The 27940-nt window shown below is 36.8% G+C and overlaps 1 protein-coding gene across 1 annotated transcript in view; it reads left to right on the top strand.

Moving 5' to 3' along the window:
* The first annotated feature begins 15232 nt into the window (after positions 1 to 15232).
* Ufd1 (ubiquitin fusion-degradation 1-like) overlaps positions 15233 to 27940 on the top strand; it is a 156969-nt gene continuing 144261 nt past the window's right edge. The window contains exon 1 of the mRNA XM_090391558.1: positions 15233 to 15513. Coding sequence (XP_090247684.1) covers positions 15511 to 15513 — 3 coding nt within the window. The 5' untranslated portion in view covers positions 15233 to 15510. The remainder of the gene's footprint in view (positions 15514 to 27940) is intronic.

Raw genomic sequence — 27940 nt, 5'->3', positions numbered from 1 at the left:
GTTCTTTGCTTGTTGAACATTTGCTGCTGGGTATCCAAGTTCTTCTTCAACTTCTGTATTTCATCTTTTCGTAGTTGTCCATCAATTTTTGAGTGATCCGCATGTCTCGAAGTCAAAGTCTCTCTTCAAGTTGTATTCTTTGTTGACGGATACGGATTCGTTGCACAACAAACATACAGGCAAACCTTTATTCAGAATAAAATAATAATCCTCCGTCCAGGTGTCTTGAAATTGACGATTCTCTGCATCTACTTTTCTTTTTTTTTTGCAATAACCCCTGATATTGTCCCAAATTTATAACTGATATTCAGAACTGTCAAATAAAACTGTCTTCTACACCGCATGCACTGAACACAACACAACATCAATGCAGGCACAGAACATAACATCACGTTGTAACACATTCACACAAGCCGCTGGACAAGCGACCTTGGTTGGAGAAAACATAGTGTGTTTTGCGCAAGTAATATGACGTCTGCTTAATGTGAGTTAGTAGAACACACCATGTTTTCTCCCACCATGAATCAGACAAACTTCGCTGAAATAGATTAGGATCGGATCAAACAAAGTAGAGGACCGGATCCGGCCCGTGAGCTAGGGGTTGCCCATATGTGCTCTAGGGTATTCCCACCTTATGTGACCGCTAATTCATAAGTAGTATAGAAACCGAAGACACGACACAATATAAATAAAAAATGAATTTTAATTAGGAAAAGATTTTTGGAAAATTTCTAGTGTATTTTTATTGGGGGGGGGGGGAACAAGGCCCAGGTGCGCCACTGATTGGGAAGTAATCTTGGAAAAGCTCTCTCTCTCTCTCTCTCTCTCTCTCTCTCTCTGGTTTTTCTAAGTCAGAAATGTGCTTAACGTTGGCATTCAAGCTACTTTCTTTACTTTTTGCAAAATAGGCTCTAAAATTGCTTTAAAAATCGACATTGAATACGCGTTAAGTATTTGAGTGCCAACAAAGGTGCTCTTCAGTTATATGCTTCATATGCTTATTTTTTAATAATTTCGGTTATTATTAAGATAAGGTCCTACATCCGATTAGCTCAACAGTTTTTCAAGTCTTTTATCCAGTTTGTTTTGTTTATCATGCTCTTTGGTATAATCCTATTGCTGCTTCCAAAAGTTCATAGTTTCTTGTGCGTCAACACTGTCTGAAAATTTCTGGTGAATATTTCGAAAAAAACTAATTTTATTAGTCTTGAACTGAATGTACTGACTTATTTTGCTTCCTAGTTAATGATCTTCTTGGCTGTAGCGATAAATTTTTTTTGTTTGTTCGTTTAAACTCTGCTGATACTTCATGAGCAATTTTGTTTAAGGATTGAATCTTTTCATGAAACTACTCTTGATCTATTCATTTTTATGTTTTCCCTTATTTTAAGTTGTTTAAACTGCTAGCATCTACTTGAAATTCGTTTCTTTTGATAATAAGCGAGTTTCAAGTAAGTAGTAAGGTAGGTACTCTGAACAAGATCAAAATAAGATAAGGAATCTTGACGTGATTGGCTTATAAGATCAGTGACGTCATTGTGTGTGATTCGCTGTGTGACGTAATGAGTGTGGAATGTTTGGAATTTCCCTGGGGGAACATGTCATTGACGTTACTTCGTGTGTTTTTGTTCGCATATGGAATTGTGGGTGATGGTTAGAGATAAGGAATCGTGATGTCATGAGTTTGGAATGTTTGGAATTTTCTGGGGAACATATGTGTCAGTGACATCATTTTGTTCACGTATGGAATTGTGGGTGATTGGTTAGAGATAAGGAATCGTGACGTTATGAGTTCGGAATATTTCTGGAGAACATATGTATCAGTGACATCACGTAGTGTGTTTTTGTTCGCATATTGAAATGTGGGTGATGGTTAGAGATAAGATCGAGTATGTAATCCTTGGAATTTCCCAGGGTGACACCGATCTGTTATTTGCATCACGTTTTGTGTTTGGTTCGAGTATTGGTTAGAGTATGTAATTCTGGGGATATTTGGTCACATTTTGGGATCTTTGATTAGATTGTGGAAGTGTTGGGGAATATTTGTCTATAGGTGGAAGCACGAATTTTCCAATATAGATTTCTGGTATTTCATTCCTGTTATTGAGTATGGGGATTTTTAGCTTAGAGTCAAGAGATCGCGGCAGCTTTTAGGCCTTCCTGAATACTTAATTACAGGCTATCATGGCTGTCCCTCAAACAACACACACACACACACATTTTTTTCTTTCATGTTCACATTTCTAAAATAATTAATTACTGGCTATCACTGGTGTCCCCTCCCTCTCTAAAGCGCACAGACCTTTTCCCCATATATATAACTCATCCGAATATTTTGATTTGTCTAAGATTTTAAGATCTTAGAGTTCATTACTTTTTCTAATTAATGTTATCTTTATTACAAAAGTTTTTGGCTATTGGAATTTTTAGTTTAAAGTCAAGAGATGGCATCAGTCTTTAGAAATAAAAATAAGTTATTTTTTAATAAAAAACCAAATGGCATTTTTAAAAAAATAAACTGAGATTTAAATGGATTACAAGAACATTTTTATGTAGTCTAGAAAAATTCTAATGATAATTTAGATTAACTTACTTTCTCTCCAGAATGGTTCTTCTGAATGCAAATAGATATTCCAAAATAGATAAATTATAACCATATATTCACAGCACAACACACACACACACACACACACACACAAAACTCATGGCTATGTTTTTTTCACGGTTCTGTCCAGTGACACATAGAGTTGAATTGGAAACGCGTTTTTGTCGTGGGTATGTGTGACGTCCGGTGTTTGGGTTTGGAACTCTCCTTTAGCGATTTCTTTTTAGAAAATTCTTTTGCCAGCACAAATAAATAGTTATTTCTAATTATTTAAAATGAATTTTAGCTCTGTAGTATACTTTGTACAAACTTCCAAACATTTAAAACTTTAGACTATAGTGATATGTTTAGATGAACGTAAAACTCAATGTTTCTTTTCAAGACTAATATTTTTTCATGACTAATTCCTCTCTCCCCCAACCCGAAAATTATCGATGCGGACTTTTGATTGTTGTTTTTCTCTATTTTATTTTTAAAATTCAGGTTAACTACATATTAACTACAACCCACCCACTTGGGCCGGCTATCTCTGATTGGCTACCAGTGGAGATTGAACTGCCCACTCAATCTCCAAAAGTTAGATAGGGCTAAAACGACCTTGCCTACTCACTATACGGGAATAAAAGACTTTAGCTAATTTTTTATTATATATTACAATATTACACATATTATATTATACATATCATAATATCTTATATAATAATAAGAGCCTGTGTAGCTCAGTGTATGTGAAGTTAGTGGTTTGGACTCTGACCAGTTCAGACGTATAATATGTATAGATTATATGTGCTGACGCCCGCGATCGCTAATTGCTCCCTTCCCGTAAAGATTCTTACTGTCGCGGGAACATCAGCAACTAATTCCACCGTATAGTATGGCTGTTGCTAAGGAGAATTCCAGCAAAATAAACGGCTGTAAAAAAATTATTGGAAAAAACTAAAAGTTCTTCCACGGAAACCAACGTAGATATCATGTCATCAATAAACCTGCCTGAGGAACTGGACTGGACTAAAGTCTGCATTCTACAGTGTGACGCAGATGGTGCCCCATACACCGAGGAAGACATAATAGAAAGCCTCAAATCTATGGTAAGAGGTTCTGGCACCTCGGTGTCCTCAAATATAATTATATTTTCCTTATTAGCTTTAAGACACTTGCTGTGAAAGAATCATTTGTAAATTTTAAAGAATTAGATGTATGTAAACTAAAATGCAAAATTTTACCCATATCCAAAAATCATAAACTTGATATTATTATACACTGGTTACTCCCCCCTAAAGCCCAAACTTATGTCAATGCTCTTCGAAAAATTTGGAAAGATAGAATGCATTGAACATGTCACCGGTAACATGAGGGACAAAGATTAAGCACATGTCCTTTCTAACAAAAGAAAAGTAACCATTACGTTGAATAAAGGGACCAAAACTGAAGAAATGCCGTATGTTATAAAAGTACAAAAAATGACTCGATTAGTCATCATCCCAGGACCTCCCCCTACATGCATTCAATGCAGGAAGATTGTCCATTTAAGAGAAGATTGCACTGCACCGAAATGTGACCAGTGTAATCGAATCGGTCACAACATGAAAGGATGTCCTGGGAAGACATACGCATCTATGCTAGTCAAACAAACGGCAGTAGACCAGCCAAGTACCAATGAGCTAGAAAAAGCAGACGATGTTCAAGATAACAACTTAGAAGAAATGCAACTGAACGAAGAAAATACACCCGAAAATATTAGCCAAAAATACCACCAAAATCAAATAAGATGCAAGAAGAGGGAACACCCTCTGTTACCTCTGAAGAAGATAGATGTAGAGAGGAAGAAAAGGAAAATGCTGGAAAGGATGACGATAAACTGCAAGAAGAGGAAACACTCTGCATAACCTCTCAAGAACAAAACTGTAGAGCGGACAATGCTGAAAAAAAAAAAAGAATATGTCAGGAAGAATGATGAAGAAAAGCATACAAGTCCTGAAACACCGGGGGAAAACAAGAAAAAAAAGCCCAAATGCATTCACCCTAGTAAGAAGGAACAAAATTAAAATTACACCTAATGTAAAAGCAAAAAGAGATAAAGATAATGTAAAAACTCAGAGAGGAAAGAACTGCTAATTCCAAAAATTATGAAGAAATCAATTAATATAATGAACATTAATTGCAATGGGTTAAACAGCGAGCAGTCACAGAAATGATTAAGAAACACGATACATCAGAACCACACAGACATTGTAATGCTACAAGACATAAGAATGCACACAGACTCAGAAACAGGGAAAAAATTCACAGAAGCTGCAATGTCATTACCACATCGTTGGCGACCTAGCCCAAGATAATGGCATTGTAGGTTTATTAACACTCATAAGAAAAATAAGCAACATACAAATAATATCCCACAGCTCCATAATAGAACACAGAGGGCTCGAGGTTGAAGTGGTCTGGGGAGATCAAATAGTGTCGTTAATCAACATCTACGGCCCTGCTGATCACAACAACAAAACACACTTCTTGGAAACACTTGAAAATAGAATGCTAAACAAAAAATATCATAGCAGCTGGGGATATGAATTTTATTGAAAACAGCTGTATACACAGGGAAATTAAAAACATTTCAATAAAGAACAACTTCACCACATAATACAGCGATATCATATAAAGGACACACATTTCGCATACTATAGCCTACACGGAGAGAATACACACAATTTTCCCACACCAATGCCTCACGGCTAGACAGAATATACATAAGCAAGTATCTAAAGTCAGTCCACCGTTAAGGGATATGCTTTGGAGCTTTTGATGTGAACGGACGTTTTATTTTAGACTGAGCCTGATTAATTTGTTTTGTTTACAAGGTTTTTCACGAAACGCACATTGCACTGGCGCAGACACAGTTTGTTTCCTACTGTTTCCCCCTCTGCATGAAACATGTAAGAGGTCTAATGGCCGGCATGCCCCACCTGCAATGTGGACAGTGGTGGACTTATAGTTTCATTTAGGGAGGTAGGATTTCAAACTGTGGCCAAGTGAATTTGTGACACTTCTTTTCCGTACTGTAAGACAGCTAGTTGTATTTTATTGCTGGTAGACACCAGAGAGTGTCTACGGGATTTGTTAGTGGAACCTGAAGTCCACAGGATTACTTGCAAGTTGCTCGGGACACCTGAGCAACCTCTGTTCTCTCTTCTAATAACAAATTAAGCCAAATCATGGACACTCCATATGATTAGCTAGACTTCAAACAGCTATTGGCAGTCTTCAAACATGTAGGTGGTCTGTTGCAAAGCAAAAGGCCAGGAAAGATAGCAATACACAAAATAACAGAGGTTGAATAAGAGGACTACCAATCCCCTGACCCTCTCCCCAGCACTTCTCAAGATAACACTAGGGAGATTATGTTGCCATCTATCGGCCAACCCCTAGTGGACTCAGATGACTCCACAGACTATTAGGTGGTTCAGTAGGAAAAAGCGTAAGACGGAATCTCCAGCTTCACAACCTGAAACAACAGTGGAAGCAGAGGCTCAGCCCAAAGATAGGATAGCACAGATGGACTCATCGGTACAGCCCGTTGTAAGAGCAGCTTCAGGGAACACAGCGGCTCAGTCCAAAGAAAGAATTCCACCAGTGATTCTAAGATCTAAAGACAAATGGTCGACAGTAGTGGAGGTGATGAAGAACACCGAAATCAAGTTCACCTCTGCTAAAAAAATTCAGATGAAGGTGTCCGCATTCAACCAGAATGAGCATCGGACTACCGTCGACTCACTATATTTATGGACGAGCTGAAAATTCCATATCATACATTCCAGCTAAAAAGCGAAAAAAATTTAAAGGTGGTAATTAGAGGTCTAGTGAAAACAATATCATCAGAAGAAATAGCCGCTGACTTAAAGTCACAAGGCTTAAAACTTATGAAAGTTCCGCGCATGTACCGTGCAGACAAACGTCCCATGCCCCTGGTTTTAGTTGAAATTAATAAAGATCAGAGAGAAATATATGACCCAAAAATTATCTGCAACCTAGTGATTATGACAGAGCCTCTCAGAATGAAGACATCTTCAGGTCAATTCCACCGCTGCCAGAAGTATGAGCATGCGCAGAAGCTTTGTAGGGCAGAGTACAAGTGCGTTAAATGTGGAGGCAATCACCCCTCTCATACATGTTCTAAACCACGCACTACTCCTGCCAAATGCGCAAATTGTGGTGAGTCGCATCCGGCGAATTACAAAGGCTGCTCATCCCATCCATCTAATATGTCTAAAGATAGAGAAACAAGAGTCCCATCAACTCAGAAGCATGTTACACCTCTTACACCAGAAAACTTGCGAGCTTCTACAAGTAATAGATCGTACGCCTCAGTGGTTTCCTTACACACCAAATCAGCAGAAACTATACCAAGTAGTCAAAATTCCGCTGCGATGCTTGTCGCCACTTTAGGAAAAATGTTAACAGATTTTAGCAAATCAAATCTCAACCACGCTGATACAAACAGATTTCTTAAAAATACCCAAGTCATATTCACAATCATTAATGGATAATCCGGCAATCACAATATATTCCACACAGGTCGCATTTTGGAATGCTAATGGGCTCACTAACCTCATTATGAAACTTTAAGAATTTGCTAATCATTTCAAAATTGATATCCTATTAATCAGCGAGACTCATCTACGGCCCTGTAATAATCCCAAGCTGAGGAATTTCTCTTTAATTAATGCCAGAGGTGGAGGTACTGCAATCTTTATCAAGAAAAACATCCATTACAATGAAATAAAAAAGATCCCTACAACTAATTTGGAAAAAACTGGCATAGAAATTTACACCATTAATGCAGATATTTTAAAAATATATTTCGTTTATAACCCTAAAGGCAGAGCTCTGCTATCCTCTGATCTTTTTCAGCTGCTTGACACTACGGAAGCAACAATAGTAGTAGGAGATCTAAATTCAAAGCATCCCTTATGGAATAGCAGGTGTGCCAATTATAACAGAAAAATCCTTCACAATTTTGCTAAGCTGAGAAATATTATCATTGCAGGTCCGATTGAACCAACACACTATGGAACACACGGAAGGCCCGATGTATTAGATATAGCCATATTCAAACACATATCTCATCAATTCCAGCTGCAAGTGGTTAACGACCTCAGTTCGGACCACAACCCAGTACTTCTAAAACTGAGAGAGAATCCGGAACTTATTCCCAGTCGGTCATTTACTAATTTCACAAAATTCAAAGCTACAATCAACAGTATCATAGATTCAGTACCAAATATCTCCTCCAGCGAAGAAATTGAAGCGGCAGTCAATAACCTGGAAAGCAAAAATTTAAACTGGCTTAGCCGCAGCCTCTTCTGTTTCCACTCCAGCTCAAGTAAACCTAATTGCAGAAGAAATCCTTGCTCTAATCAGAAAAAAAATAAAATCAGACACCACTTTCATTACACGCTATCTCCTGAAGACCGCCAAGAGCTGAACAGAGCATCAAACTTACTTTGTTATGCACTATAAAATCACAGAAATCAGCAATGGGAAAGAAAACTTTGTTCCCTGAAAATTGAAGATAACTCCTTATGGAAACTGGCAAAAACTCTCCGTACAGATCGTTTCAATATCCAGCCCATTCACGGAGAAAGAGGTATAGTATATAAGGACGACGAAAAGGCAGAAGCATTCGCTGAAGCTCTTCAACTTCAGTGCAGTCCTAATTATACGCATGCGAATTTGGTCTTCATAGAGAAAATTCACCGTCGAGTCGGTACTGCGTTCCGGCAGCCTTGCAGCCGTGAAAATATCTGTCGCACCTCGCCTAAAGAGGTCTACTCAATCATTAGGAAGCTTAACAACAAAAAAAGCCCCTGGCCCAGATGAAATTAACAACAAAACAATCAAGGCCCTTCCACACAAAGCTGTCATGTATTTGGTAGCTGCCATCATAAATGCAATACTCAGATTAAATTATTTTCCATCCCGATGGAAACAGGCAGACATAATCCTCATTCATAAGCCAGGAAACGTGCCTCAGTTACTGCAAAGTTGCAGACCCATCAGTCTCCTTTCATGCTTGGGGAAGGTTGCGGAAAAAATCATCCTCAATCGACTTCAAGATGTGGTGAACAAAAATAACACAATTCCCAAGGAGCAATTTGGGTTTCGAACCAGGCATAGTACTACACAACAAGTTCACAGACTAATCGAATTCATCACAACTGGATTCAATTAGCAACTACACACAGGAGCCATTTTTCTGATTGTAGCAAAAGCCTTTGATAAGGTTTGGCACAAAGGCCTCATCTATAAATTGTTTTTGACCAACGTTCCGTTCTACCTTACCAAACTTATTGACTCCTTTCTAAAAAACTGGAAATATCAGGTCAAGTTGAGAGGACTCAAATCCTATTCGAAAAGAATCACTGTAGGTGTTCCTCAAGGCTCGCGGCTCTCTCCACTGCTTTTTAACATCTTTGTTTGTTGCTGACGTCCCTAGCACGACATCAACCACCACAGCTTGCTATGCGGACGACATTGCAATTTTGAGTAGATCTCTCAGGCCGAACTTAGCTACACAGCGCTTACAAACCACAGCAGCAAACCTAGAAAAATGGCTCAGGAGATAGAGAATAGCTGTGAATGCCGACAAAAGTACTGCCATTCTCTTCAAAAGATGGAAGGCATCCCACTACGGTGAAGTCAAACTTTTCAACACAGCTATTCCATGGAAATCCAGCACCAAATATTTAGGTATTCAACTAGACAACCGTCTCAACTTTAATTCTCACATCGTTTATGCCTGCAGCAAGTCAAACTCCGCAATTATGAAACTTTAGTCTCTTCCCAACTGAAAAAGACGTGTCAGCACTGAAAAAAATCTATAAAGCAATCATTAGACCCACATTGACTTATGGATCACCATCTTGGGGTCACACCTCCCCTAGCAACATTAAAAAGCTATAGGTCATCCAGAACAAATGTCTCCGTATGATATTCAATGCTCCGTGGTTTGTCAGGAATATTCTCCACCGAGACGCTGACATTCCTGATATTTACATGTTTCTCCGTGATACTGCGATTACACATTTCACCAAAGCAGCTAATCATCCCAATCAACTCATTCGAGAGTCATCTAACTACGATGAAAACGATAGGCGGAAACACAAGCGTCCGAAGGCGGCTCTGCTCATCGGTACAGACGCTCCCACACTGCCCTAAAATGGGTGAGCCAGGTGCTCGATACATTCTCATTAATTTAAACCATTTTTCATAGAGATGAAGGGATTGAGGTCCATCCAGCCACAAAGGTTATTCGTTATTCCACTGTTAAGGAAGTTTGTCATACCCCTTAACCTTTAGTGGCCATCATTTGATCAAGGCTAAATTGTCCCTTGAGACCTTAGACAGCAACGCATACACTAACAGAAACTACCCACTATGGAAACTAAATAACAACATTATTAACACAGACCAATTTACATGAGAAATTAAACAAATACTATACGATATAAAAAAAATAATAATAACAAACGCAATCGAGCATGGAACAAGTTTAAAATACAAGTAAAAAAAGCCGCCATCAGAATAGGGAAACACTAAAACTACAACACAAACAAAGATAAACTAAACATAATTAAAGAATTAATACAGAAGTACAACACAGACAGAAATATCAGGAAATAAAATAAAATAGAAAATAAAATAGCCATCAACGCACTCAAAGCAAAACTAACACAAATTGAAATAAAAGAAGCTGAAGGGGCCTGGGGTTCGCGTTAAAATCAAAACAATGGAACAAGATGAAGGAAAGACCAAAACAGCGTGGCTCTTTGAACAACGTAAAAAAACAGAACGCGACGTTTAATAAAATAAAACACAAGGGGACAGAAATCGAGGGCGATGCAAATATCCTCCGATTCTTTCATTTACAATACACAAATACGTTCTCTGAAAAAGAAAATGACGAAACAGAAACAAAATAACTTCTTGAAACAACTGTCAACACTCACAGACAAGGAAGCGGAAGACATTGGCTCACCAATCACACCAAACGAATGCAAGAAAATCATAAAATCTCTATCACAACACAAAACCCTAGGACCCGACGGCCTCACTGCGGAGTTTTAGAAAGCGTACTACCCCCTGTTTGAGACACTATTTGTGAAAATGCTATCCGAAATACACAATTCAGAGAGCATCCCAGAACATTTCAACCTCGGCTACACAGCATTAATACCAAAAAAGAAAGATACAACAAAAAACGAAGAGACACAATGGAGAGGAATCACACTCCTCAATACAGACCAAAAAATTTTAACTAAAATTATTTCTGAAAGAGTACAGAAACACATAACCCAGATCATATCCAAATCCCAAACCTGCGGAATAAAAGGCCAATAAATAGAGGACAATATCATGCAAGTTCGATGTATATACGAGCACTACCAGACAATACAACAACCATGCTTACTGGTAGGTCTCGACATCGAAAAGGCCTTTGACTCAGTGAATCATCGTTACCTAAATGAAGTCATCAAAGCAGCAGGTTTCGGGGAAACATTTCAGAATCTGATTTCAAATATTTACACCACAGCAGAGTCGCGCCTAATCATAAACAAGAAACTGTCTGCACCTCTCAAAATTAAATGCTCAGTCAGACAGGGAGACAGCATCTCTATGATCTTCTTTGCTCTCGCCTTAGAGCCGGTGATACGAGAAATATCAAAACATCCCGGCATAGCGGGCACTCACACAGGAGGTGAAGGAAAAACCAAAGTGCTCGCATATGCCGACGATGTAACATTAACTGTAACTACTGCCGAGTCCTTCACACTCGCATACAACATACAAAATTTGAAAAAGCGTCAGTACTCAAAGTAAACCTTAACAAGTGCCATGCGATGTTCGTCGGCAGGTGGGTAAAAAGGCCTACCATGCCGAACGACATAAAAATAAACAAACACCTACCACTTCTGGGGATTGTCATAGGGGAACAAATCCAACACACAATGGGAGCTTGCACATACAAAAATAACCAAGAAAATTACACAGATGAGACACAGACAACTATGACTAACAAGTAAAGCTAAAATATGCAATCCATACTTAGTGTCTAAGATATGAACAATACTAACTACAACGGTCAAGAATTAGACAGAATACACAGAGAGTGCGCAAAATTCATCTGGGGTTCCAAATACGAACCCATCAGAAGATCCCTAATATTCCATAACATTAAGGCGGGAGGACTCGGATTAAAAAAACGTACACCTAAAAACTCTAAGTGCGAGAGCAAAAATCATAGAGAGTGCTTGCACAGAGGAAAAAGCGTGGAGCTCATACATAATATATTATATGCAGAAGATAATGCCCGACAAAGTAATATGTTCCCTTCCGCATTTGAGTGGCAAAACACCAAGAATGTTCCACGAGATTTCGGAAGGCTACAACTTTATCAATAAATACATAGGAATAAACGAATTCTTGAAGATGAGACCTAAAGCAGCACACATCAAACTCACGAGCACAGTTATACCACCACTACAACACCGGGAGATTGAAAGAGGGACATTAAGACTATCAAACGCACTAAAAAAAAAGCTTTCAATCTGCCCATAAATCCAAAATTAAAAACTTTCTACTACAAAGTACACCATGCTTGTTTGCCAACCAAAATATGGTGTGCAGCGAAAGAGATCCCACTTCAAGGCACCGCTAGATGTCATTTATGCCCCCAAGCAGAAACACTTTACCACTTAATGATGTACTGCCCTCACACCTCTCAAATATGGAACATGGTTCAAATATTCATAAAACACAAAGAATTCTTAACAGAATACATATTATACTGGTTAAACGAAGGTAACATTAACACAACTAAAGCAATCATCATCATAATAACAACGTACTCGATTTGGACATACAGATGCGACAAAATCTACGGAAGCGAAACAGGACCAGATATACTCAGGAAAATAAACAACATATTAAAAGAAACAATCACCGATGCCATAAACAGAAACAAAATAACAAAACACCAATGGCAGAAAATAGGTCTCATCTCAGAATTCGAAGAACAACTGCAAATCATAGAAATAAAGGACCCACCATAAATAAATACATAAACAAACCCATATACGACCTTTTGTAGAACGCGAAAGGATAAAATATATATACATAAGCGAATGAAAAACATATTGTACACTTTTTCATTAATCTGTATAACCAATTGTACATTGATTGCTTTATACTATAATTAGTTGTATTTTTGTGCATAATATTGGTCAACTATAGAGGTTGTAGTTTTATGTATCAAAAATATCAATGACAGTCTATATAGTGGAAGAGTGTGATGACGACACTCTACTGATCCGCTGGGTAATCTCAACTCTCTGCCAAAATGTAACCCTCTGTTTTATATTAAAGTAACACTGCATGTGTATATACAGACTTGCAATCCAAAAGAGATAATAATGGCGGAATAAACCATGCAATGATGTAATGTAAAAACAAAATTTAAAGTAATTATATGTAAAGAATATGTATGATATGTAAAGTAATTATCCAAAGAATGGTGAATTAGTCTAGGTGGAAATAGATACTGAGCATGTTATAGCGTTGTATATGAAGATAAAATATGAATATAAAATCATTGTATATAGAAAAAACATCGTATGTATGTAAATAGCAATTTATTTCCTTAGATAAGATAATAGCATTGTATCAAATCAATATGTAACTTATGCTGTATAAAAAGAAATGACCGCTCAAAGAAATGAAAAGGACTTTAGGTGGAAATAGACCCTGCGCATGTTATAATGTTGTACATGAAATTTAAATACCAATGTAAAAATTGTATAGGGAAGCAAACATCGTATGTATGTAGATAGCAACTTATTTCTTAAGATAAGATAATAGTATTGTATCAAATCAATATGTAATTTATGCTATATGACAAAAAATGACTGCTCAAAGAAATGAAAAGGACTTTAGGTGGAAATAGACTCTGAGCTTGTCATAATGTTGTACATGAAAACGAAATACCAATACAAAACAATTGTATATGGAAACAAACATCGCATATATATATGTAAATAGCAACTTACTTCTAAAGATAAGCAATAGCATTGCATCAAATCAATATGTAACTTATGCTGTATAAAGAGAAATGACTGCTCAAAGTATTGTAAAGGACTTTAGGCGGAAATATCCTCTGAGCATGTTATAGTGTTGTACATGAAAATGAAATGTTATAGTGTTGTACATGAAAATGAAATGTTATAGTGTTGTACATGAAAATGAAATATCAATGTAAAACGTTTCCTTTGAAAAGCATGCTATGTACATATTGTATATATATTTATTCTAAATGTATATAGATGCTTTGAATTAATAAATATTGGTAGCTCAGTGGATGTGGCGTTTGCACACCATGGCACTTAACCGCACGAAGGAAGACTTCTTGGTTTCAAATCTAGGCGGCAACTAGAAGAAATTTTTCTAAACCTTTTTTCGACCGGATCCCGAGTTAGTCTATCTTTGGCAAGGGCAAGCGGGCTTTTTCTCCTGGAAACTCCGGTTTTTCGTTCCATAAACTCAAGAAAAAGAAAATCGACCGTCGAACCCACATTATTTCAAACATTAAATACGAGATCGCGGCACTTGTTGAGCCTCTCTTCACTGCGTGCTGCTTAATTAGTGATAGCCTTGGGCAAGCTATCTCTGATTGGGTACCAATGGAGATTGAACTGCCCACTCGGTCTCCAAAAGTTAGATAGGGCTAAAAACGGCCTCGCCTACTCCCTATATATACGGGAATAAAAAGGTGTTAGCTGATTTTTTTTTATAATAAACAAAACCAGCTAACTGTTTTTATTTCCTTATAGGGAATAGCGAGGCCGTTTTGGCCTTATCTATGTTTCAGAGACTGAGTAGGAAGTTCAATCTCCAGTAGGTTTTTCTTATTGTATTGGAAGAAATTTTCATTTTTTCAATCCCGCAAATCATAAAAAGTAATCGAGGAACACCAGGGCCGTATTTACACTTTTCCCGAGGCGGTAGGAGCCCGAGACGCCAGTGTGCTCCGAAACTCCCCCCCGCCGTCTCATTGTTTGGGGCCATCAAATAGATCACAATTTTTCGGGGGTTCCCAGCTAGAGCCTCATGCGCCTATTCATAAGTACGGCCCTGGGGAGCACACATTAGATAACAAACATGCATATATAATACTAATTAGCAGTTGCGGCTCGTTCATAAGGGATGCATTCAATGCAGTCCTTATGGAGGAGCCGCCATTGCTAATTAGAATTATGAACAAGAATGGCTACAACAAAATTCTTTACGGAGACTGGGGAGAGGAAAATACTCGAAAGTTCAAGGAACAGTTAACGCAAGTTTGTTGTGGATACTAACTGCTGTGTCAGAAATCAATTGTTGTTGGAAGTGCTTTGTAATAATTAATATAATTAAATATCCTGATTATCATTAGATTTTTCTAAATTCTGAACATTTTCTTCTAAATCAGCTTTTAAAAATAAATAATTGGAAGAAAAGAGAAATGCTTCTCAATGATGTATTTATTTATTATACATGCACCTGGAGAAACCACTCAAATACGTAATCCGCCTTTTTTCACATGTTACCTAAACGCGATGGTGCTGTCAGTTTGCAATGACTTGTGTATTTTTGTTAGCTTTTTTTTTAAAATGAGTTGTTGCATGTGTTTGTAGTAAGTTGTTTAAACAGCTGCATGTATAATTCGATATAGAAATTTGTAAATTATTGAACTTTATGTTATTTATTATTTTTGCATCTTTGTTGATCGGATTTGTTTCGTAATATTTCAAGATTTTGTAAAAGTGTTGATTTGCAAAATTTAAATAGACGTCCAGTTAATTATCCAATATCCAACCATGGTAAGAATTAATTTTGAGCAATAATTTTCATCTTGTTGTTTTTCATGAAACACATTTTCTACTTAAGCGGATAATTTTACACGTAGCATTTTATGTTTTCTGTTGCTTTGTAAAATCCATTTTGGGAAGTACATTTGCCCAAAATCTATAATATTCTTGATATTTTAAAATAGCTTAATATTTAATGAAATATAACACTGAATTTGAATGGTGATGGAAAATGCATAAATGTGAAAATTAGAGTCAGGAACAGGAAAACAGGAGAGGTTAGAGAGTGGAGAAAGAGGTGTGCTATAGAGCAACTTAGAGGTATTGGTGGATTGGCCTCAAAGAATGAGATTGTTATGTTTGTCTGCTAATGTAAGGAGTATCAGAAATAAGGGAGCTGAGTTTTTTGCATTGATTTAATTGATTTAATTAGTTTGTCCAAAGATGATTGGTTGTCTGATATACTATAGAAATAGAAACTAGGAGACAAAATTTTCCAGAATAATAGGAAAATGAAAAGAGGAGGAGAGTGCTGTTAATGATAGCAGAGGAATTGTGTCCACTACAAGAAAGAGGAAGTTAAAATGATTGTACATTGAGAAAGTATTTAAGATTTTGAAGCTGTTTGGTTGAAGGTTGAAATTAAAAGAATAGTGTATGAAATAAGATGTTATTATAGGCCAGGAAATGTAGAGAGTGCTGATTGTGAAATGTTTGGACAAATTGTTTGAGCATGTAAAAAGGTGATCCTAATTGAAGATTTCAATCGTAGTAATATGGATTGGAAGGTGAATTCATTGAATTTCTTATTCCTAAGAAATTTAATGAATTTTTTAAGCAGTCCTAAGCAGCATATAATAGAAGCAACATGAGATTTTAGTAGATTTGGTGACATTATTATTATTTTAAGGGTATCTCCATGGAAGCTGAAGACATTACAGGAGATCTACACTAACCTTCATATACACAATACTTATCACGTCTCTCTTTAAACTTATTCACGATCAGAGCACTCACAATTAATTCTGGCAGTCTGTTCTACTCATTCGTATCACTCTCAAAAAAAAAAAAATAAATAATAAATAAAAATCTAGTCCTCACATTTTAACTAACCACACTTTTATACAACTTCCAGAGGTGACCCCTTAGTTCTCTCTCTCTATTTGTGATGTATTGAAAATTTTCTTTTGTGTTAGTCCTATAGAACTGTTTTAATAAGTTAAGTTTCTATCATGTACCTTCTTTTTCATTATCAGCTAAACTTTACAACCCACACACCTTCAACTTATCCTTGTAGGGAGCATTCTGCAAACCAATGACCAGTATCATCTCTGATCTCCAAGAAACCCAGGTGATCAAATCTGTGCATACTAGTCAAAATGATGCCAAATAAATGGTATCCTCACCGATGATTGTTAACGAATTATTAGCACTGATGCCAGTTGGTAAGAGTGATTATAAAATAATAGAAGCAACATGAGTTTTTAGTTTTCTATTAATGCTAGCCAACTAGCATTGATTCCATGGTTTGATGAGTTGTTTGAAGAGGTTGACAGACATAGGAATTGATTAGGAAGCACTGACACAAGCAATGCAGAACTGCATACCAAGAGTTAAGCACAAATAGAGTAGGCAAAATTAGGCAAACAGTGTGGGAAAAAATGTTAGTACAAGACAGTTGATAGTGATCAGATGCATGAGGAATATAAAGTGCAGGGTAGAAAGGTGATAAGCAGCAAAGAAAAAAAAAAATCCACAGTATGAGATATTGGCCAGGCCAAAGATAATTCAAGAAAACAGTGATACTGGTAGATAGTTGGGGTGTGGCGGAGTTATATAATAAGTATTTTATTAGATATATCATGCTGGTGTAAATGATACTGCACAACATGTAGGAGGAGGCAATTAATAGGGGAATTAGAGGTGAAAGTATCAGGTATATTAGAAGTGATGATAATGGATGATAATGATGGTAATGACTTAGTTATTGAACTCTTTGAAAACATTAAAACAGTATATATTCATGATCATGCTTCTATCTCAAAAACAGTATTGGGATATATATACATTTATCAAATTTTAGCTACTCTATTGAAGCCATATTGTCTGCTTGAGTTTATGCATGGAAGTGCTTCAATCTCTTACCAGTTTTCTGATTTTTTTTTTTTTTCATGTATTTCCACACCATTTTAGATGAGATATATAATTTTCTTGCATTGAGATAATTGTGAATGATAGTGCACGAAATGCGAATGAGAGTTTGAAAAAAGTAGTTGAAAGAAATAATGTGGATGATGAGATGCTGGCTTGGAAAGAAATTGCATGTTTACGCAGACTCCTTCACAGGACAAAACGTGAGCTCAAGCTACTAGAGAAATGATTGGCATGTGGTACAGGACAGAGAATGAAAGAAAGAAAGAGAAAATGAAATAAGCATAAAAGTGTGAGAAACTGGGAGAAAAGAGATAGTATTGTATGGGGATTTGATGATATGTTTTAATTTTAAAATAAACAGTAAAATTTTAAGTTTGCAGGAGGAAGAAGCAAATGAATAAATTGTTTTGGCATGACAAATGATTTGAAAAGTGAGAAATATGCAATGAGAGAAAATATGAAAGAGTTGTTAGAAGAAGCAAAAATGAAGAGTAAGAAGTTGAAAGTTTATTTTTCACTCGGTTAGACTATAATAAATTTAGTTTAATCCTATATCCAAGTGTGAGCAAACAAAGTTTGCGCCTGAAGTAACTTCACGATTGTGCAGTCCTGAAGATATTTTCAGGTGCAAACTTTGTTTGCTCACACTTGGATAAAGGATTAAACTAAATTTATTACAGTCTAACCAAGTGAAAAATAAACTTCCAACATCTTTCTCTGAATCCAGAGTAATTTAATAATAAGGTGGGACACCTCTTGGCAACTCCTATAGGTAAGGATGATCTCCATTGCTTCTACTTTGGTATCTCCACTTCTGGGCCTGGCTCCCACTAACGAGACCTCAATAAAGGTCGAAACTGGTGTGAGTAGTGGCCATTACCCTAATGCATAGCAGCATACATGTCCGCAAGAACGTGTATGCTGCTGTGCACTATGGGAGATACTGAGTGCTTTGCATTATGGGAGATACTGAGCTAAGGTGGTGTTGCACCACCTTAGCTCAGTCCTGAAGATATTTTCAGGTGCAAACTTTGTTTGCTCACACTTGGATAAAGGATTAAACTAAATTTATGAAGAGTTAGAAAGTAAAGATTGTGAGTCTGCTGCCTCGGTATGATAGGATAGAATTGAGAAGGGCCATAATTGTCAATGAAAAGACTGTGCAGAAGGAATGTGTGCAGTTTATAGATGTGTGAAGTGAATTTTATCGATGTAAGGATCTGTATATGCCTGATGGACTGCACTTTAATGGTTTTAGAGTTTGGTGCTTGGAGAAGGTGTTGTTCTGCGAGAGTTTGGAAGTGCAAAACCGGATAAACTAGAAATATTAGGGGGGAAGCAATCAAGCATGTGTCTAGCCACCCTTGGGATAGATGAGTGCAGGAATGATCATAAAGGGCTGAGTGCAGTTTTCCCAAGTTTCGAATCTGAATTGCAGGTAATGACATTATGTAATGGTAACTGTGGAAACAAAAGGATGATGAAATGCACATGAATGCCTGATGTATCAGAAATAAAGGAGAGGAGTTTTTAGTGTTCGCCATCTCAACTTGGCCAAAAATTATTGGCATCGGCGAGACCTGATTATCAGAGAATGATGTAGTTACAGAGATATAATGTAATGGATATTGTATTTTCAGAGAAGATAGAGGAAATGGGTCATGAGGAGGGGGTATTATTAATGATAGCTGAAGAACTTCAACCAACAAAAATAGAAGTTAAGGAAGATTGTAGATCTGAGGGAAATTGTTCATTTGAGGCTGTCTGGTGTGAGATAGAAGCCAATAACACAAAATAAATTGATTGCTGCTATAGACCTGGGGATCTAGAAGAAAATGTGAATGACATGCATCAGCAGATTAGCCCGAGTGCAAGCTGAGCAATTATCATGGGAGACTTCAACTACTATGGTGATATAGATTGGAAGGAGGAAAGGGCACATAACAAAATGGAAATGGAATTTATGTGCATTTCATACTAAGGAATAATTTCCTGAAACAGCACGTGATGAAAGGGACCAGGGGTTTGAGTGGTGGATCTGGTAATAGTATCAGAAGATCTCTCTATAACTGCAGAAGTAACATGTGGAAATTTCAGTCAAGAAATAGTTTATGCAGAACCACAAAGCTGGCAATTATGACAAACTTAGTAGGCAACTTGGAGCAGTGCCATGGCATGGAATGAATGTATGAATGTCATTAGTGCATGGGAAGTGGTCAAGGATTGTTTGAGTGAGGCAGTAATCATAGTGCATACCCAGCATCAGGAGGATAAACACGGTACGGATTAAGTGGATGACTTGCAATATAAAGCAGGAGCTGCAAAAAGAGAAAGCATTGTGGAAGGAATATAAACAATTTTTTTTTTTTTTTTTTTAAATAACGAAACCTGTGGTGCGTTCATAATTAAAAGAAACACACATATAAACCACAGTGAAAATTATTTAATTGTAAATATTTCATCCTAAGTATTTTAGGACATCATCAGTACAGTATTTAAACAAAAATTAGGAATAACATACAGTTAGGACGCATGATTACAATAGAATCTCATGATAACGTGCTAAAGTAGTACAAAAAAAAAAAAAAAAAAAACTTTAATTATTTAACACAGTTTTGTGTGATAATTTCCCATACTTTAGGAATAGTAAGAGCGTCGTTGCGGTTTAGGTTTGGTCTGTGTAGTAGGGCTTCAGAACTTTCTTTGTATAAACGTTCATGTTTAAATAAAGATCTATGTAAAAGTTTAGCCTTTTCCCAATGGATCCTATGGTTTGGATTTTCAATTCCGTGTTGAGAGAGGCCAGATTTCTGCGGTTTAAGAAGACGAATGTGGTCTTGATGTTCCAAGATGCGTTTCTGAACAGACCTACCTGTCTGTCCAAAGTAAGATAATTTGCATGAGCATGGAATCTCATAAACACCAGGTAACATCAAGGGTGAGAATTTGTCCTTAGGAGAAGGTAATAAGTTGTAAATTTGGTTGATAGGTTTGTAAGTAGTGGCAAAATTGTATTTCTTCATAATTTTAGAAAGACGTTCTGAGATGCCTTTAACGTAAGGTATGGGAATCCTATGCACTTCTTCCTGTCTGGTTTGATGTATGCAGAAGTGACTGATGATTATGCACGTTTTCATGAGATTCTAATGTAATCATGCGCCCTAACTGTATGTTATTCCTAATTTTTGTTTAAATACTGTACTGATGATGTCCTAAGATACTTAGGATGAAATATTTACAATTAAATAATTTTCACTGTGGTTTATACGTGTGTTTCTTCTAATTATGAACGCAACCACAGGTTTCGTTATTTAAAAAAGTTTTATTCCTTCACGGGGAGATGACAGTGCAGAAGACAAACTTACTAGGAAAACTGCAACTAAAACAGGGTAAGCTACGAGCTAGAATATCTTTTTTTAAAAAAGTGCAGACGTGATAATCTTATTCCAACCTTTGCATAACTGAAAGAAACCATCAAATCTCCAGGCGCCCATAAAATCTATCAAAAAGCAAGTCATTCCTTACTACTCAATCAAGTAGTAAGGAATGTCTAAGCATGAACTAGCAACAAACAATTTAAATATTACAGAACTAGAAACAGATATGTTAAATCAAGAATTGCTACAATTATAACTGTCTCAAAGAATTCGGAAAAAAAAGCTTTTGATAAAAACAATAGTGCTCTACATATTAAATACCTTAATCTATTAAATCGATCAAAAAAAGTTCACTAACAAATTACCAACGGAAAAATGGGTAGTCAATTTATCTAACCGTCAACTAACAAAAGATGAATTAAATGTTCTAGCAAGAGGCCATACATTTGCGATTTCACCAAAGTGTCTCCCATATTTAGACTTTATACATAATATAGAAAGAAACATCAAGCATCTCTCCAGTATTGAAGCCAACAAACTTCGTTTCGAAGTAGCTAAAGTGATCTACAATGCCAAACCTTCAGAATTAAATATCCCACCGTCGGAATTGAAAGCTATTATTTCCTTAAAACGTAACAAAAATTTAATCATTACTAGAGCTATAAAGGAAATACCACTGTGGTTCTTGATACCAATTCATATGACCGAAAAATTAATTTACTTCTTCGAGATCGTAATACTTACTCCAAATTGGATTTTGATCCTACGAATTGTCAACTCAGAAAATTAAATAAGCTACTTAATGAAACTTCCTCCTTAGATGAAGAAACAATCAAAAAACTTAAGACATACCATGCAAGACCTCCTAGAATTTATGGCTTACCTAAGCTACACAAAATTAATGTTCCACTTAGACCTGTCGTAGACTGTATCGGCTGTCCAACGTACAAGTTATCAAGATTCTTATCTAACCTTCTCCGCCCTCACATAGGCCACTCAGTCTCTTCAATCAAAAATTCTACTGAGTTTCACACAAAAATTAAAGACATTCAACTATCAAAAACTGACTTGTTAATCAGCTTTGACATTGTCTCCCTCTTCACTAACATATAAAGAAACAATAGAATTACTAACCCAAAAATTCCGTCTGATATAGTTGAATTGTTCAAGTTGTTATTGCATCAGGTTACTTCACCTGGAAAGGTCAAATTTACAAGCAAGAGGAAGGAACAGCAATGGGATCTCCTTTATCACCAAACCTAGCAAATTTGTTTCTAGAACTCCTTGAGGAAAAAATATTCACTTTTGAACCCAAACCAAAAATTTGGCTAAGATATGTCGATGACGTATTTGCAGTATGGAATCATCCCGAACCTGAATTACAACTGTTTCTAGATAAAATTAACCTTCTTCATCATCGCATCAACTTTACGTTAGAAAAAGAATCTCCACAGGGTATCTCTTTTTTTGGATTTACACATCAAAAGAAAAGAAGACGGTTCCATTGCCACTTCCGTCTTTCGCAAGCCTACATTCTCAGGTTGCTACATTCACAATTCTTCTGCTCATCATCCATCTCAGAAATCTGGCATTATTAAATCACTAGTTTCCAGAGCACACAAATTCTGTTCCTCTGAAGAATCTTTAAACCAGGAATTAGAAGTTATCAAAAATACAGCCATCCTAAATGGATATAATCCCAAAACAACTCAAAAAATCATCAGTCACTTCTGCATACATCAAACCAGACAGGAAGAAGTGCATAGGATTCCCATACCTTACGTTAAAGGCATTTCAGAACGTCTTTTTAAAATTATGAAGAAATACAATTTTGCCACTACTTACAAACCTATCAACCAAATTTACAACTTATTACCTTCTCCTAAGGACAAATTCTCACCCTTGATGTTACCTGGTGTTTATGAGATTCCATGCTCATGCAAATTATCTTACTTTGGACATACAGGTAGGTCTGTTCAGAAACGCATCTCGGAACATCAAGACCACATTCGTCTTCTTAAACCGCAGAAATCTGGCCTCTCTCAACACGGAATTGAAAATCCAAACCATAGGATCCATTGGGAAAAGGCTAAACTTTTACATAGATCTTTATTTAAACATGAACGTTTATACAAAGAAAGTTCTGAAGCCCTACTACACAGACCAAACCTAAACCGCAACGACGTTCTTACTATTCCTAAAGTATGGGAAATTATCATACAAAACTGTGTTAAATAATTAACAGTTTTTTTTGTACTACTTTAGCACTTTATGCACGTTTTCATGAGATTCTATTGTAATCATGCGCCCTAACTGTATGTTATTCCTAATTTTTGTTTAAATACTGTACTGATGATGTCCTAAGATACTTAGGATGAAATGTTTACAATTAAATAATTTTCACTGTGGTTTATACGTGTGTTTCTTCTAATTATGAATATAAACAAGGTGATCAGCATGCCCATGAGCAGTATAAAGCACAAGCAAGAAGGGTAAGTAGTATGGTAAGGAAGGCGAAATCAGATTTTGAAAGAAAGTTAGCTAAGCAGGCCAAAGTAAATCAAAAGAGTTTTGCTACATAACAAGTAAGAGGAAGAATGATTATGGAAAGATAACTTTATTCGGTGCTGATGGTAGGAAAGTGATCTGGACTATTTTTTTTTTTTAAGTTAAGGGATATTATATCCCATATTGTTTTTTAGCCGAATAAGAAACTCAAAGAGTTTCATGCCGAATATAGAAACTATATAAAGTCAGCGATTCCAAGCGTAAGCAAATACCTGGATAGAGCAGCAACTGACCTTTGAAGGTAGTACAAGCTGAGGCAACTCATAGAAAGGGTGGAGCAAGCTCCAATCACTGTTCTTGATATTTACCCATAATGTGAACTTAACTCCTAGGAGCTGTATTTTATATAGTTTCTATATTCGGCATGAAACTCTTTGAGTTTCTTATTCGGCTAAGAAACAATATGGGATATAATATCCCTTAACTTAAATAAGTTCATGTCGCCGAATTGAAGCCTTTGGCTCTTCATTATAATTAGTGATCTGGACTGTTTCTTTTGTTTCTATTACTTTCCTACAACCTGTCTCTGTCACCTTAGTAACTTTAAAGTCACCACCCAAGGTGACAGAGACAGATGTGAGCAGTGAAGTGGATGAACTGGAGGTATTTAGTATACAATTAGTACATTTAGTATCATGTATTGAAAAATATCAATGCAAATACAGTAATGTGCCTTGACAGTATGTCTGCTGTCATACGTGCACACATACTGTCATGCAGTATGTGCGCTATGAGAATGTGCATGTGAACTGGCAGTGTCTCTGACGAAGTTGTTTAATCTAAGTCATAACTGGCAAGGTTCCAAGAGAGTGGAAAGAGGGTAAGATGGCTCCAAGACAGAAGTAGCAAATTACAGACCAGTTAGCATCTATGGAGTGGTGGTTAAAGTGTTGGAAAAGTTGGTTAAAAGTAAAATTCAGGAATGGGTGAATAGGAATACAACACTTTATAGGCGCAGCATGGCTTTGTAAAAGGTAGGTCCTGCCTCAGTAATTTATTCACATTTTATAATAAGGTAACAGCAGACTTGGATAAAGGAAATGACTACACCATTATACTACTGGACTTTGCAAAGGCATTTGACAGAATGCTGTGTGGAAAACTATTTAGTTGGAGCAAATGGGAATGGATGCGAGACTGGTGGCATGGATAGGAGATGGCTGATAGACATCAGAGTGTGGTGTATGGTGGAGTGGAATCAAGGCAGATGAGGTTGACTTAGTGGAGTCCCTCAGGACTCTATACTAAGACCACTATTTAAGTTGTATATTAATGATATAGGAGAAGATTTGAAGGGGGCCATTCAGTTGTTTGCTGATGATGCAAAACTAGGGAAGGCAATAGTTGATAAAGGTAATGTAGATATCTTACAAGATGATTTAAATAAATTTGAAGCATGGGCAAAGGACAATGGTTGTAAAATGTAAGGTAGTGAACTTCAGGATGAAAAGATTACACACTTCGAATCATATTGATAGTACTATTTTACAGGAAACTGAGGAGGCTAAGGATCTGGGACTGATGGTGGATAGAGATTTGAAATTCAGACGACATAATGCAAGAGTTGGCAAAATGGCTCAGAAGATTACTTGGATGCTAAAGAGCATATTGACAAGTAAAGATAGGGAGTTAAAGATACCAATAAATTATTTACTTGGTTTAAGCCTTTATCCAAGTTTATGCAAACAAAGTTTGCTCCTGAAGTTGGGACACATTGATGGGACACTTCATACTCTGTTGGAGGAGTCGTACTGGAGTAGGGGGAGATAAGAGATCTGGGGTTGATGATTGATAGAAACCTGAAATTCCTGGGACATATTACAAAGATGGTGAAGGTAACACAGAGGATTGCTGCAATACTGAGAATGATGCTGACATGCAGAGATAAGAGTTATCATTCTGTTGTATAAGACCCTGATCAGACCACACTTAGACTATTGTTCTCAAATTTAGTTTGCAGAATTTGAAGGGGAGATAAATTAACTGTGGAAAGGGTATAGGGGCAGATAACAAAAATGGTTTTAGGATTGTACAATGTTAGTTATGAGGATCGGCTGAGGGAATGTGGACTGCAGAGTTTGGTAGATAGAAGAAGGAGAGGTAATATGATTGAGAACCATTGAGAGGTGGTTACAGGGTTGACACTGGGGAGGTCTTTTGCTTGGTTGAACAGCGAGAAGGAGTGATGACAAGGGGGCCATTCCTGGAAGTTACGAAAGGAAGCTGTGAGCAAGAGGGTGAGGAGTGGTTTCTTTGCATGGAGGGGTTGAACCGTGGAATGCATTGCCTAAGAGTGGTGAGAGCTAGAACGGTCAATGAGTTCAAGGAGTGGTATGATAGACTGTTTCCTAGGAAGGACCTCCCACAGTGAGTCTTTTGACTCCATGGAGGCCTGAATAATAATAATAATAAGTATTTTCAGGACTGGGGCAATTCATATATAGAAGCTAATGACTTCACATCACTTGCCTTTGTTTGCTTACACTATATAATTTTTTGGTATCTTTAATTTATAATATAACCAAGTGGAAAAACTTCCAAAAGGATAGAGCGGTTATTATTCCTCTTTATAAGGCTATGATTTGGCCACATGTTGACTACTGTGCACAGATTTGGTCACCTGTGTTTCCAGGGGGTCAAGAGGTTGTGAAGAGGATTCAGAGACGAGTGACCAAGCTGGTGACAGGTCTGTGGAATGTTCTGTATGAGAATAGATTGAGGGTGTGTGGGTGTTAGAGTTTAGCTGACAGGTAGAGAAGAGGGGGATATGACAGAAACTTATAAGTTACTAAAGGGATACTATAAGAGGGACACAGAAGAAATTTTCAATGCACGGGGAGTAGGGAAAAAACAAGGGGTTACACTTGGAAGATGACTAAGGGTGGACAGACTAGGCTCTTTTCTTGGAGAGTGGTGAATGAATGGCACTCACAACCAAAGGTGGTGGTGAGCACCTCAGTAGTGAATAGGTTTACAGAGATGTGTGATAGGTATTGTGTTAATGAATAGAGTGGGTCTCCTGTGATTGTAAGGTTTTTCACAAATCTATTAGATATGGGAAATTCATTCATGGCAATATTTTTGGACTTTGCAAAGTCATTTGATAATTACTACATGATAGGTTGGTGTACCAGCTGCCGGAAATGTGAATAGATGATATAGGCTAGACGGATTGGAGATTGGCTCTTTGAACAATAACAGCAAGTTGTATATGATGGGGTAGTATCTTAAAAATGGAAGGTAATCCAGTGGTGTGCTTCCCCCCCACCCCAGAATTCTGTTCTTGAACTCCCAGCTGTTTAACTTATTTGTGAATACTTGATCAATTTTTTCCTGATGCAGAGTTAGATAGAATTTTAAGGAGTTTTGCTGGTGTTAATTCCTAGGAAGATTTTAAGACTTTTTTTTTAGCTTGGACAAATAAGCTTTGTATTCTCTTAAGCAGTCGGTTGCTTTTGAAGGCAAATATTTTTTATTTACTAGTTATAAAATAAGGCCACTTAAGAGTCAAAGCTAAATAACGGAGTAGATCTCCACATCACTCTTAAGGAATGCAGAGAACCGACAGGCTTTTGGCCTAATATCCAGTCCCTGCCTTCACGTGGTGTGCCCCGTAATAGGTACCCACTGAGCAGTGAACGAATGAAGATGACCTCACAGTTTGGGACTTAGCCAATCAAATTGTACTCTGTTATCTTAAATCAGAAATGTACATGCTGGTACATGATGAGAGGTATATGATGGATGCCTGTTACCTTTTCAGTCAGATGTATAGCATAACTATTATTTTTAAGCAGGAAGTGAGAGCTTTCTGTTTAAAAGTAAAAAAGCAAAATAGGAAGTGATAGCTGATTCAGTGTTTGTTGAAGGATAGACTTGGTTGGATTCATTGCTTTCAGATAATGTTCTGCATGAATATGAATTTTGCAATAATAATGATAATAGTCAATATCTGTAGTGTATCATGTTATCTTAAGAATTATAGACACGTAAACACAAGATTGTTTTAATATTTGCCAAATATTTCAGTCTGAAAAAACAGACCATCTTCAGTGGCTACATAGGAACAGTTTTTAACAAGGTGGAATACCAACAATTGATCATTCAAAAGTAGAACGAGCCACATGATGTTACATTGCTGAGTATTAAAGAGAGGAAAATTTTCATCATTGATGATTAAACTATAGGTATTAATTCACAATTTCATGTGATGTTTGATAGTTGAAAGTTCTTTCTGTAACTCATGAGAAGTTGAACAATTAGTTCTAGCTCGTCGGATTAAGCATTTTATGATTCCTGTTTTTTGATAAGGATGATGAGCAGATTGTTTGAGAATATAA

The sequence above is a fragment of the Typopeltis vanoorti genome, chromosome 4 (genome assembly GCF_054136105.1).
Source record: "Typopeltis vanoorti isolate ZY-2024b chromosome 4, IOZ_Tvanoo_1.0, whole genome shotgun sequence".
Lineage (NCBI taxonomy): Eukaryota > Metazoa > Arthropoda > Arachnida > Uropygi > Thelyphonidae > Typopeltis > Typopeltis vanoorti.
Note: the sequence above shows the minus strand (reverse complement) of the source record. Positions and strands in the feature narration are given on the sequence as shown.